Here is a 14,258-nt window from a genome sequence, read left to right as displayed (position 1 = left end):
CTCGCTACCCTGGGCATTAGTCTGCCATGGCCCCTTTTGCTTGGCAAAGCAATAAAGCCATTCTTTTTTACGTCACCCCAAATCTGTCTCTGAGATTTAACTGGGTATTAGAGTACAGAGACCAGGTTCAGCTTTAGGACTTTGGCTTTCCTCCAAGGGAAATGGGGAGCCATGAGAGAGTTTTGAGCAGAAGAGTGACATGGCCAGGTTCCCAGTCTCACAGGATTGCTGGGGGCTGCTGTGTTGTGAACAGACTATGGGGAGGTCAGTCCTCAATGGGAATCCTTTGGCCCCAGGCCTAGAAGTGATTTGAGGAAAGTAGACAGAAACAGACCAACCAGATTCGGTGAGCCCAACATCCCAATTACTGGGTGGGGTGGTCTCTTTAGATCGTCCTGCAGAAAACTGTGAACAAACACTGCCTTCCTCTCTCATTGAAGCTCTTCTTCCCTGGAAGCATGTGCTGTGCTTAGTTGCTCATTCTCAGTCATGCCTGACTCTTTGTGACCCCATGGACTGCAGCCTGCCAGGCACCTCTGTCCATGGGGGTTCTCCAGGCAAGAATACTGGAGTAAGTTGCCATGCCCTCCTCCAGGGGATCTTCCTAACCCAGGGATCGAACCCAGGTCTCCAGCACTGCAGGCAGATTCTTTACTATCTGAGCCACCTGAAAAATGGCCGAAGAGAGAAAAGAAGGTGGGGTTTGCTCTGCTGAAGCTTCTCCTGTTATTGACAGCCTTGTCTCTTCTCTGAATAGCTCATCCTTTCCTTCTTGCACAGGAAGTGCAAAATAAGATTCTGAGAATTTAGGGTTTTTTTAATTCCCTACATTTGGATTTGCAGATATGCCAATATTTGGATTTGTAGAGCTGTAATTTAAGCTGGTCTCTCCCCTGGAACTGCCTGGTTGAAATGCATCTTTCATGAGGCTTCTGCAGGAGCCCAGCTACAAGCTCAGACTCCCAAGCACAAATCAAACTCCAGTTCAACATCAACCGTATGATATCAGGGGCGTCCTAAAAGAGCCAGCTTCCAGGAGGCACAAGCCTTGGTGTTTTTCCAACTGGTGAGCCCTCTTCCGGGAAAGGGTTAAAAGCTTTCTCACCATTTAGGCACAGGATTAATGCAGGGAGAGAGGATGGTTTGGGGTGGGTGACAGTCCCAGACCCCTTCTCAGGGCATCTCTTCCACAACCTAACCCGCAGGGCAGACTAGCTCTGACCCAGCCTGCTACAGACAGCCTGTCCTTGGGATACAAAGGGGACAAGGCAATAAAATGTAGAAGTCAAGATAAAGGATGACACTCAGCAGCCTCTGTGCTCCCTTCTTTAAAGATGGAGGAATCATGCAGCCAATGTGCAAAACTCTTTCTGCAGGTTTTAAAGTCTAAGTCAGACAGGCGGGGAGGAGGTGGGTAAAGAAAGAGGGAGTGGCTGCAGGCCAGTCCTCTTAAAGGGAAGACAGGCCCTGCCCTCACCTCTTGGAAAGAATCCAAGTAAAAAAGAAAGAAGGAAAAATAATGAATGCCCAAAGCAGGTTGTCACATTTATCGTCTCTTTTATAGGATGCCCCAGTTTGCACAGCTACTGCTGTATGTATAACCTTGTTGGGGATGGCGGCCCTTAGAGTGAGGTCTGGACTAAAACACCTGACTCTCCTTTCCCCCTTCTTCCTTCCTTGATAACCTCAGCAACATTTCTGCCTCCCCTCTGGTGCAGAGAAAGCAATGACTAGGATAGGGAGCCACCAAGGTAGAGCAGCCAAGCATCCCAGTTTGCCAAGCATGTGGGGCTTACAGTGCTAAACCAGGACAAACTAGGACAAGTTAGTCACTCTATACCTGGAAGATATATCAGCCTCCTGGTCCTCAGACTGGCCAGCATCTAGATGAACAACACATACGCTGGTCCTCCTTAGGCAACTTGGTGTGGTGTGAAAACTGTGGGCTTGAAGCCAGCCAGATTCGGATTTGTATCCAGCTTCTCCCACTCACAATCCATAGTATTCCTAGCCCTGGGCCTTTGTATTTCTATCTGCTGTTTGTGTCCGCTCAGGCATGTCCGACTTTGCAACCCCATCTATTGTAGCCCACCAGGCTCTTCTGTCCATGGGATTTCCCAGGCAAGAATACTGGAGTGGGTTGCCAGTTCCTTCTTCAGGGGGTCTTCCCAACCTAGGGATCTGATTTGTGTCTCTTGGTCTCCTGCATTGGCAGGTGGATTCTTTACCACTAGCGCTACCTGGGAAGCCCCTTCATTGACTTGCTATCTGTAAAAACACAGGAATGGTAAAAAGCAGCATTAGTATGGAGATTTAGTACAGGTAATTGAGATTTGGGCTTCCCTGGTGGCTCAGATGATAAAGAATCTGCCTTCTATGTGGGAGACCTGGGTTTGCTCCCTGGGTTGGGAAGATCCCCTGGAGGAGGGCATGGCAACCTACTCCAATATTCTTGCCTGGAGAATCCCCATGGACAGAGGAGCCTGGTGGGTTACAGTCCATGGGGTCACAAAGAGTCGGACATGACTGAGTGACTAAGCACACATTGGAGATTTAGCAAGCTGATACCCATAACAAATGGTTATCTATCCTTTGGTTCCCCATATTAAAATCATCTGGCCCTAACATTCCTCTAATCTAGGGTTTGGTGGCTTTAGATAACATGTGGCATCTACATGGCCTTTAGGATTTTTCAGGAGCTTCCACATACACTGTCTCATATCAGGATTCCCAATTGAGGGAAAACAGTTAACATGAGCCCCACTTTAGAGATTGGAAGAGGAGGCCATGAGAGAACCTAGCAAACAGCACGTCAACCCAGGTCATATGTTTTCACTCTGCTACCACTCACCTCCTGTGTCTCAACAAAACCCCAGCAGAGGGTCAGAGGCACAGGGAAGTCTGGAAGTTTTCCAACACAAGGAAGGTGTGGAGGAACCTGTTTTCCAGCAAACTCTTTCAGCTATCTGCAGCTGCCAGGAACCTGGGGCTCAGCCCTCGCAACAGACAGAGTTCCAGACTGCCTCATCAGATAACTCTGCCCTCGTGCTCTTGCTTTTTACATTCTTGGACTGGACCATTTAAATCAATACCACACTTGCAGAGTCAGGGAGGCAGATGCTTTGTCAGGTTGTTGTTGTTTAGTCGCTTCAGTCGTGTCCAACTCTTTGCGACCCCGTGGACTGTTGCCCAGTAGGCTCCTCTGTCTATGGGATTTCCCAGGCAAGAATCCTGGTGTAGGTTGCCATTTCCTACTCCAGGGAAACTTGTCAGGTAGAAACATCACTTCTCGATTACTCCCCTTGGCTCAGTACAGGAATACTGTGAGAATGACTAACTGGCATTTGACACAGCTTGCTTTTATTGAGTGCCTCCTCCTCCTCCTCGGAAGTGTGTGGAATGTGATACTTGGGTCACTGGTGAGGGAAGATGAAGCCACAGGATAGCTGAGAATTGAAATCTAACTCAAGTTTCTCTACAGCTGCTCTTGGGGAAGGTGCCTTGGGGGCTTCACCCTTTGTTCACTAGGTTTCATCTGCTGGAAGGCCTTTCCTCCCCATATAGGACCTGCTTCCTCTCTCATCACTGTACGGTCCACTTCCCATAGAGCAGCCAGTGACAACCCTAAACCCCCACAGCTTTCCCACGGCTCTAACTGCACCCGTATCACAGACCTTCTCACTGACGATGCTCTGTTACTGTTGTTCAGGCTCCTCTGTCCATGGGATTTCCCAGGCAAGAACACTAGAGTGTGTTGCCATTTCCTTCTCCAGGGGATCCTCCTGACCCAGGGATTGAACCCAAGTCTCCTGCATTGGCAGGTGACTACTTTACCACTGAGCCACATGGGAAAACAACCATGCTTTAGTTGCAATCTTTTTTCCTGAATACTCTCAATTCCTCACCTTGAGCCTCTGCTCTTGGTGCTCCTCATGGAGGGAATGCCAAGACCACCTACTTCTCATCCTTTAATTCCCAGCTCAAGTTTCACTTCTTCAGGAGCCTACCTCTGACCATTTTATCCAAAGGCCCTTCTACCTCCCCATCCCAACCCCCACCCTCTGTAGCCAGCTACTCAACCCCATCACCCTAGTCTATTTTTTATCTCTCTCAGAAATGAATACACATTTACTTGAACTTGTCAATTGTCTCCTCCCATCAACATAGAAAAGCCATTAAGAGAAAGGACTTTGTCTACTGTGTCCATGGCCTTATCTCTGGAGCCCAGTAAAGCCAGACACTCAGATATTTTTAAATATTGAATAAAGTATTTGTCTCTATTTAAAACAAAGAGGTTATGAGCATGGGGCTTGAAGTCAAGCAGACTTGTGAGATGGTCCTACTTACCAGCTGGAAGAAGTCACTTAGCTTCTTTAAATTGAATTGTCCTTTACAACAGAATGAATAGGTCACTCAGTGGTAGATGCCATTGTTGATTTTAGGGCTGGTCACCCTCCCTAGTTCCAGCTCCTGATGGCAGGCACTTTAACATTCACCTTTGTGTCTACATGCCTTGAAACTTCCCCTGAGCATCCTCTACTTTCCCGTCCTGTAGGACATTTTATAAGGTCCTTAGGAGTCTGTGTATCTCATGGGGACATGAATACTTGCAAAACCTAACGCAGTGCCTATTATACTTGTAGAATATATGGTGTTTAAGACTAACAGGTACCTAGCAGATTTTCAAAACATATAGTTTGAATTAAGTTCTCTTTAGAAAAGACATTTTAAATATATGAATTAAAAGATAATACCAGATGCTATGTGTTCAAGTGCTGAATTACATATAATCAAGTGACACAATGTATAGCATAAAACTGGATGGCAGTGGTGGCCAACACAGAGGTTCCCAGGGCCAGTCAAGGCACTAGGAAGGTGAGATGAATAGGACAGAGACTGGGGCCAACTGGAGGCTACATCTCATCTCAAAGGTGATTTCTGCTCAGCTCTAGCTTTTTGTTGCCATCCTGGAATGTGGGCCTGATGGTCTCATATCATTGACACTTTCAAGTGAATCTGAAACTCTGAATTTTTAGGTGAGATTTCCCAAGTCTCCAAATCATCAATTAATATAAGTTTATTAAACAACCATTTGAGATGAGAAAAGCAAGTCTGGGAGCCATTCTGCAACCTCTGACCAAGAGCCCTCGGGGATCAGATGGAGGTCCTAACCAGGCATTTATGGAAGAAGCTACACAGGAAACAGGCTATTGATATGTCCAAGAATTCCCCTCAAGCGTCCGTCAAGCATTTACTGAGCCCTTACTGAGTGCCAGGTATCGGGATATAAAGATATCTCAGAACCTGTTCCCTCTGAGACTTTATAGCTGGTCAGTCCAAGAACTATTGTTGAGGTGTAGGATGGGAGGGGTGGGAGAGAGGTTCAAGAGGAAGGAGTGTATGTATATAGCTAATTCACTTTGTTGTACAGCAGAAACTAACACACCATTTTAAAGCAATTATACTCGAATAAAAAATAAGCTAGAAATGCATGGCTGAAATACAGTAATATCAGTTCATTACATTGGGATGGTTCTATGTATTTTGGAATTTATTGAATATCTATTTTGATGATACAACCATCTATCAGTACTTTTTCAAAAATCGATTTGACGTTTTGAAGCTTGTATTCAAGATGATTGTATCTTAAAACGCAGATAATGTTTTATATTCAGGTTATGTCAAGAATATTGTTTTGTTTCACTGAAGGTTTAAATAATGCTTTATGTAAAGTCCAATAATTGGACCCTTTATTATTAAAAAAAAAAAACAACAACACAAGAACTGTTGTTGAGTCACTGTTGTGAACAGAGCTCATCAAGGTAATAGGCTAGACACCTGGACAACTAGGTGTTGCTTCGTGACTCATTAGATCTGTGCCCTGGGGTGCTGATAGCAAACCACCGTACTACTGTGTCCTTCTATGGATTCTCCCATCATCAGGGAGCCTACCTAGTACTACCTAGGGACAAAGTGGCCTACCATAGCTGATGGTAGCAGAGGTTTCCTGGTCTAACAGACATGAGATGACTGGCCATCAGTTCTCATAGTCTAACACTCCCTCTCCCTCCTCCCTTGTAAAATGGGTATTTACATGAGCTCTTATGGTAGTGGCAAATACTATTCAGGTAAAACAGCACCTCCCAAAGAAGGTGTTATCAAAAGTCCAGGGAGGGGACTCATCTGGTCACACATACCTGAGGCTGGTCAGAGAATACTTAATTTACACAGCAGACACACAGAAGTCTGTTTTTGGTCTGACTTATACTGGGATCTTAGACTTGCTGAAGGACCAGCTCCCATCACAGCCCTGCCAATAGTGATTCTTGGTGCTCAAAAGTACGTAAGTAGACAGATTTCTCCTTCTCCACACTCCAAACTAAAAATGATCGCAGCAGTGTTAGTATATTCCTGTTTCCACTGGTCGGTATACACACTGAATAAATAATTGTGTTACCTGGAAAAACTGAGTCAAAAGAAACAGTGATGGAAAGCAGAGTAGAGGAGGTCTTGAGTTGCATTCTTAATTTCACCAAGAATTACTCTGGGTGTTTCAGTGAAAGTCTGTTTAGTGTCAACCCTTCACCGCCCAATCTGATCTATTATTAAAAACACAAAACAAAACAAAACACTTCGGTAACTTTCATCTTAGATACAAGAAACAAAACCAACCTGGAGGGGAGAGGCAAGTATCCCACTGTAGTTTAGGTTAATAGGTGCTACTGGCCTCCTGTCACTTCCTTCTGTAAGTTAGCAGGAAGGAAATACATTCACGGAGGGGCTTTGCTAATATGTCCTTAACTTAAAGACAGTTAGGCAATTCCTACATCCTCTACCCCCAAGATAAACCACCAGAGTTGAGTGCCCTCTTTCACTATCCGCTGGATGAACCGGTAATTCTTCAAACAACAATGGAGGTTATGAAAAATCTACTTTGTACTGATTTAGAAGGACACCAGTAACAGCCCAGGTCTTGGAATTAAGTCCATAGCCAAGTCTTCGTTCTGCTTTGTTTACTGAGATTTTTTTTTTCCCCTACCTGAAAGTTTCACAGTACTTATTGTGGAAATACCTATAACAGAAGTACTTTTCCAGGTGTCCTAGCAAAAAATTAGTTTCTGTGACCTTTGGCAAGAAATTGATTCTAGGGAAGAAAAGAAAGAAGCAAAAGTCTGTTTGCTTTCTAGTGACTGTTACTCCCTCTCCAGGTACTCTGGGGATGAAGAGGCAGAACAAATACCAAACTCTTAATTCCTCACTTCTCTCTACACTAGCAGATGGCCGTTGCTTTCCAACTTCATTTTAAAGCTCACAGCTCCGAAAAACATGACCGGAGTAGCAGCGCGGACTCCACGACAGGTCTTACTCGAAGAAGGTAAGTAGGTCTCCACTAACCTTGCTGCACACAAGCGCGCGAAGACTGCCAGCCCACTCAAGCCTTTCGGTTATTTACCAGCGGGATTTAAACCCGCACGGAAGTGGGGGGCGTGTCCTGGGCGGAGCCCCGCGGCCTGGATGGGCGGGGCGGAGGCGGAGATGCCGGAGGCTCAGCGCCGTGCAGGAAAGATCCGAGCTCCGGGAGCGAGCGCCTGTCTCTTTAAATGCTAGGGGCTGCTCTCCCGCCCTGGGAGCCCGGAGCCGGATCTACAATTCCGTCCCTCCCGCTCCGGCGCTTGTTGCTCGCCCGGCCTGAGCGGGAGCTGCCGCCGCCGGGCACCGAGGCTGCTTCTTTCTCTTCCTTCTAAGAGAACCCCACCTCCCCCCCGAGATCCGGTTGAGGGGAGTGAAGCAGCCCCAGCAGGAGGGAAGGGGTGCGGCGTGAAGAGGCGCCGCTCCCCGCCTTCAAGTATTGAGGCGCTACGTAGCCGCCGGGGGCAAGACATGCTCTGCTCCCTCCTGCCCAGCCTCGCAGCCGCCGGCGCCCGGAGAAGAGAGACTGCGGAGCCCACACCTGCAAACTCGCCCTAGAAGTCTCGGGGTGCGGCGGGGTAGGGGGCGGGGGGCTCCCAGTTCCCCACGGCCTCCACTTCGAGGCGGGTGAGTTTGCGCAGGTAACCCGAGCCGGAGGGCGGGTGCGCGGGGGAGGGGCGGGCGAGACGGGAGGAGGAAGCGCCGCAGGTGAGCCAGGTAGGGCGGCTCACCTGCCCGGGCTGCGTTGCGGGATACTCGCCGGTTTCCTCAGCGATGGAGGGGGGGCGGGGACGTCTCTGGAGCCGACTCAGGACCCTGGGATGAAGTGGAGGGGGGTAGAGAGGAAAGGGAAATTGGAGTAAAGTTTCTTTACCCCCTTCCTGCTTGGCATTGGCAGGTAGGGCCCTGGCGGAAGCAAGAGGAGTCGCTGATGCAATGGGCTTCTGCCCGGGCGAGGTCAAGGGCTGGGGGCAGGGGCGAGCTGGAGTTGCCCGGCCTCCTGTGACCGTGGCCCTGGAAGCAGAAAAGTGAGAGAGAAAGCCCGCCGCATCTGAGATTTCCCCGTAAAATGACTCCAGGTGTCCGGCCTCCAATTTTTCTTGCTCCTCTTTAAGAACAGATCGCCCATATCACTGAGGAGCGCCTCCTACACGGCTTCCTTGCCTTCCTTTCCCAACAGGTGGTCTCAACCCCTGTCCGGGGACCGGTGCCAATGAGCCTAGTGGTGGTTTCGCTTTCTCCTCTGCCGGCGGCGTGAACGTGTGCCCGCAGCGCGATGGGCAACCAGGTGGAGAAACTGACCCACCTAAGTTACAAGGAAGTGCCCACCGCAGACCCGACGGGCGTGGATCGGGACGACGGGCCCCGCATCGGGGTCTCCTACATCTTCTCCAATGACGACGAGGACACGGAACCGCAGCCGCCGCCCCAGGGGCCGGATGGCGGGGGCGGGGGTGTGCCCGACGGCGGGGACGGGCCGTCGCTGCCCCCGCCGCAGCCCTATGACCCGCGGCTGCACGAGGTGGAGTGCTCTGTGTTCTACCGCGATGAATGCATCTACCAGAAGAGCTTCTCGCCGGGTTCCACGGCGCTGAGCACCTACACGCCCGAGAACCTGCTCAACAAGTGCAGGCCTGGCGATCTGGTGGAGTTCGTGTCGCAGGCGCAGTACCCACACTGGGCCGTCTACGTGGGCAACTTCCAGGTGGTGCATTTGCACCGGCTAGAGGTGAGCAACAGCTTCCTGACGGACGCGAGCCAGGGCCGGCGCGGCCGCGTGGTGAACGATCTGTACCGCTACAAGCCGCTGAGCCCCAGTGCGGTGGTGCGCAACGCGCTGGCCCACGTGGGCGCCAAGGAGCGCGAGCTGAGCTGGCGCAACTCGGAGAGCTTCGCCGCCTGGTGCCGCTACGGCAAACGCGAGTTCAAGATCGGCGGCGAGCTGCGCATCGGCAAGCAGCCCTACCGGCTGCAGATCCAGCTCTCTGCGCAGCGCAGCCACACGCTCGAGTTCCAGAGCCTGGAGGACCTGATCATGGAGAAGCGACGCAACGACCAGATCGGGCGCGCCGCGGTCCTGCAGGAGCTGGCCACGCACCTGCACCCCGCCGAGCCGGACGAGGGCGACAGCGACGCTGCGCGGACTACGCCGCCTCCCGGGCGCCCCCCTGCGCCCGGCCGGGAGGAGGAGGGGGACCGAGAAGCGGTGGTACCCTGACAGGGGAGCTGAGACAGGAGCTGTTTGCAGCCGCCGCTGCTCGTGCCCGCTCCCTCCTCTTACTCCCTCCTCCACCACCTTCTGGGCCCCATCTGGGCTCCTGGGCCATTTGGGAAACGGAGAGTTGGCGCAAAGCGCAGCCAGCTGTGGCTTGAGTTTGTTATCTTGGACGGAGGAGGAAGAGGGAGCAGATAGGAGCATTTTGGCCGGGGGCGCTTCTCGGCCTCTTGCCCACTGGCTCAATCCGCCTTCTTTTCCCGAGGTGAGGCAAACTGTGGACTTGCCAGACACTTGAATCCCTGCTGGTCTTGGGTCCAAAAATCAGCTGTTCTGAATTTAGGGATGGAGACAAGTTCGGAATGCCAATGCCTGCCTCTGCCTTCTGCCCGCTTCCCCTGCTACCCGGGGCTTGGAGGATGCCCTGTAGTAAGGCCAGAGCAGGTTTGTGGGGCCGCCACCCCCCGAGGAGCAGTGTGAGGGATCCGGGAAGCTGGGGTGATTTATTTATTTTATGATTTTCCTGGGATGCAAGGCTGGTGAAACCTTGGGATCAGCAGACTGAAACCAAACAACCCCCTGTGAAGTGTAACAAATAGTTGAGTAAACTTGGGCTGCAAAACAAAGACTTGGCTACCTCAGCCCGCCCCATCCCCCAGCGATTTGTCTTCTGGCGCTGGCTTCCGGCTGAGTGTCCTAGCGGCCCACCGGTTCCCAGGTTTCAAGTAAATAGTTGTCACAGGCCAGCTAAGGGAAGGATTCTATTCTGGTTCTGTTTTGCCGCCTTTGTTTATAGCCTGCTATTGTAGGCACTTAAGAGCTGCTCTGTTGGTCATCAAAGGAGGGAAGAGCCCTTTGTGTCTCTGATCTAATTAAACCTGCGTGGCCATGTTCATCCTCAGGTCAATTTCCTGTCAATCCTCCAGCCGACCCCCTTCTGGCATAGTGAAGATAACTTGTTTTCTTAATTTAAGGCTTTGGTGGTGGTCCTGTGATTTTTTTTTTTTTTCCCTTTACTGTCTCACCCCCTTCACTCAGGTCTTGTTTTTCCAGAGGTCAAATTTTTGGCCTGAGGCATATTTCAATGATAAGGTATTGCTAGCCACACTTGATAAGTGATGTAAGTGGAAGTCGCTCAGTTGTGTCCAACTCTTTGTGACCCTGTGGACTATACAGTTATTTTGTGACCCAGTTTTTACCGTTTGAGTAGGATCATATTTGAATGATCCATATTTAAGTGATACAGCCATGGCCATCCTCAGGCATCCTGCCTGGAGATCTTTAAATCAAGGCAACAAAATGTGAAGGATTTCCTTGTATTCTTACTTTTTTATTTTTTTCAAACTTAGGAAGTCGAGGCCATAATTTTTAAAAGCCTAGACCTTCACAGCACCACAACACGAATTCATTTAATTACAAGGGCGTAGGCTATCTTCCCTGTTTTCACGGGAATCCCCAGACAGGTCCTATCACTGACTGTTAAAGATGAACCACACTCAACTCTGGTCCAGGACTTTGGAGAAACATCAGTTCCTGTTGAAAATGTTAATCCAGTTTCCTTCTTTAATCTCACAGCTTTGTGTTTGTATTCTTTTGCTCGTGGAAAAGCGGAGCAAGGTAAAGTGGGTAAAGACATTTAGGAGAGCCTACTAGATTTGAATTGTCTTTTGCGTTGAACACAGTCAAGGGAAAGTTGAATGTAATGACCATTGTGTAGGCAGCAGGAGGGAAGAACGGAACAGCACTGTCTAGCAGCTCTGGGCCAGCTCTCTTTTCCACTCTCCAGTCTCTGTCTCCCTCTTTTAACCTTCAGTGGAAAGTGAATGTCATCAGGCACAGAGGGATAGCAATGACTCTTTGTTACAGCTTTTTGAGAAATCTCAACTTGAAGGAAAAACTATAAAATCCACATCCATAGTAGCAATTGTGCCTCTCAGGAAGAGGTTTCTGATAACAGGACTTGAAAATGAGCTAGAAGAGATAAGAGATCTTCGGATGCGGCTTTTTCATGTGTTTTTACAGGGCACCAGAGATGTGAAGCACATAATGCTTTTGGAACTGTGATTCTGTTGGAAGTTTTATTAGGGTCGTCATAGTTAAAGTATCAACCAACCAGTGAAAGTTGCAAAGAAAGGGGATGGAATCAACTGTTGGCATCTTTCTTGAAGATATGGATAAGAATTTTGAATGTCCAGACAATGGCTACATCTGGCACTTTAAAAATATATATATATATATTTAATAAGTTTTGTTTCTCCTTAGAACTAAGACTCTAGAACTGTTTTGTACTGTGAATTACGGATGCTCTTTGAAGGCAAGGAATATTGATTCTAATGTTCTTCAGAAGCTCTGGCAGGGATAAGCAAGACACTCAACTGGAACAGATGCTAAATGTAATCAGACAAATTCTATTTTCTTACTTAAGCAAATATTTTATGGAGACTGCTTATGTATAGCAAAGGAGCCCACAACTTCAGCTACACAAATTTTTATATTGAAAGAACTCATACTTTTTGTAGCTTTTATTCCACATTTAATTTAAAATGACTTTATAGCACTAACACACCTTGAAGAAGACTTTACTCCAGACCTTTAAGGAAATTTTTAGTTTTTATGAAAAATGATACTTCAGTGGTTACATTTCTCATGTCTTTGGTGCTTCTGTCCCTAATAGCACCAGTCAACAACACCACAACCACATGGAAACATATTTTTGGAAGCAAAACTTTAATTTTCTACAACATATACTATGGATAATGAAGAAAATTTAAGGACTACTTGTTTCCTATATATATTTTTTTTCCTTAGAATGGAATCCACTGTGTTGAAGACTTGATACCATGTGATTGTCTAACCTTTTTTTTTTGAAATTAGAATAAAATTCATTGTGATCATGATCATTGAAAGGGTTTGTTTGGCAAGTTATGTTTTATCTGTGAGTTTTGTTTTGTTTTTGTTTTTAATCAAGGTAACTAAACAACTGGTTTATTCAACTTTTCATATGTTGTCTTGTTCTTACTGATAATACCTATAACCCATGGAGAATGATATCAATTAACTTGATAAATTCCACGTGCATTTTATTTCCTAGTGAATTGTGTAAACTTTATTTTTGTTGACGATTATCTGTTAAATCAATGTTATGTTCTCATACCACTTCTTGAGAAGGAGGTTCTAATTTGAAACTGTATCATTTCCTTCAAAATGAAGGGCAAGTGCTTAATTAAATAAAAGATTGATGACATCTTTTAAACCATTTTTTCCTTACTATGTGTCATTATAATAAAATCTGTCAAGTCCTTTTGAAAAATGCTCTGAGGGTTTCCAATAAACCATCTATTAGCATTAACTATATTTATTTCTATTTTTTCTTTTTGTATACTTTTTTCCTGCCACTTTTTTTCCCCAAAGCCAAGCTCCTCAGCTTAACTGCAATTTTTGCATTGCTCAGTAAATATTTTGATGAATTTATTTAGTGACTGAAAACCCTCCCTGCATTTACTATGTGAGAATTAATCACCCATTGCTTCTAGGCTCCATGTTCATGAAGAATGTCTGATAAACCGGAATTTTCAATACACATTGATTTTTCAGAATCAGTGCAAAAACATTGCTGGAAACCACACTCACATTTTGGAATCTATATTGGGGAAGGTTCAGTAATAAAATCAGTGACCATGTTGTGTCTTAGGTGGTTTCAGAATCCCAAACAAAGAGAATGGGTTCGCTGAGTGATTTTAATTACAGAAAACAGGCAGATGTGCCCTGTTGACGTGATGGGATGCAGGTGTCAGCAGTAGGTACAGAGCAGATGTAGCCTCTGGGACTGGCATGCAGGAGACCACCAGTGATTTTTAGGCCAGCATCTGAAGCCACTACCACAGTCCTGTGAGGCTCAAAAATCTGGGCTCTATCAATGGGCTTCCATGAGAGTTTTAAATAGGAAGAGTATTGAATGTTGAAGGTTATTGAAAGCTCGAGCAGCAGTGAGACCGTTTTTCCTTGGAGCAGTAGTCCTCAATTGATCGCAGCTCTTATTGCACAAGAAAATGAAGGGAGAGGAGCCTGATGTTGAATGTGCATCAGTTTTGGGGTAATTTTGATGGAGGCTGCTGTTCATGTTTTTCTTAAGTGGACTTAGTTTGCTTAATGTAGGAAAATGACATGTTTGGAAGTGTTTTTAAAGGACCTCTGAATTGAGTAGGCCCTGAAAGTGCACAAAAGGGCTTTTATTTTCTTTTACTGAATTTCCTGGAAAAACTACTTATTAAACATATATAGCACTTTTATCTGCAGAGTAGATGCAAAAAAGGTTAGTGTCTCTTTTTGCAATCACAGCAAGGCTCTAAGTATGAAGGGCTCCGTGATGCTAAGCCTTAGATGAGATATGGGAACATAAAAAGTTTACAGACAAAACCTTAGATAATCCCCTGAGCTTGTTTCTAGTAATCGTGTATGCTGAGTCATGTCTGATTCTTTTCGACCCCATAGACTAGCTCACCAGGCTTCTCTTTCCGTGGAACTTCCCAGGCAAGAATACTGGAGTGGGTTGCCATTTCCTCCTTCCTCACTCAGGGATCAAACCCACCTCTCGCATCTCCTGTGTTGACAGATTCTTTACCACTGTGCTGTC

At 47.2% G+C, this 14,258-nt stretch overlaps 2 protein-coding genes across 4 annotated transcripts in view; one reads left to right on the top strand and one right to left on the bottom strand.

The window, feature by feature from the left end:
- LOC145511219 (uncharacterized) overlaps positions 1 to 8,417 on the bottom strand; it is a 321,565-nt gene extending 313,148 nt beyond the window's left edge. For both annotated transcript variants that reach the window (XR_014057648.1, XM_081504081.1), the window contains exons 1-2: positions 8,142 to 8,417; positions 7,396 to 7,511 (exon numbers count right to left, since the gene is read on the bottom strand). The gene's annotated coding sequence lies outside the window, so the exon portion shown is untranslated. The remainder of the gene's footprint in view (positions 1 to 7,395; positions 7,512 to 8,141) is intronic.
- Positions 7,533 to 12,878, top strand: LRATD2 (LRAT domain containing 2). Of its 2 annotated transcripts, none has more exons than XM_081504080.1 (2): positions 7,533 to 8,037; positions 8,591 to 12,878. In XM_081504080.1, exon 2 carries the CDS (start codon positions 8,687 to 8,689, stop codon positions 9,626 to 9,628), a length of 942 nt encoding a protein of 313 aa, XP_081360206.1. In that variant the 5' UTR covers positions 7,533 to 8,037; positions 8,591 to 8,686; the 3' UTR covers positions 9,629 to 12,878. The 2 variants fall into 2 exon arrangements, with proteins under 2 accessions (XP_081360206.1, XP_081360205.1); XM_081504079.1 differs by having other exon boundaries at positions 7,627 to 8,037; positions 8,309 to 12,878.
- The last annotated feature ends 1,380 nt before the right edge of the window (positions 12,879 to 14,258 follow it).

Source organism: Giraffa tippelskirchi, chromosome 6, assembly GCF_054371585.1.
Source record: "Giraffa tippelskirchi isolate mGirTip1 chromosome 6, T2T-mGirTip1v1.2.pri, whole genome shotgun sequence".
NCBI classification, from domain to species: domain Eukaryota; kingdom Metazoa; phylum Chordata; class Mammalia; order Artiodactyla; family Giraffidae; genus Giraffa; species Giraffa tippelskirchi.
Note: the sequence above shows the minus strand (reverse complement) of the source record. Positions and strands in the feature narration are given on the sequence as shown.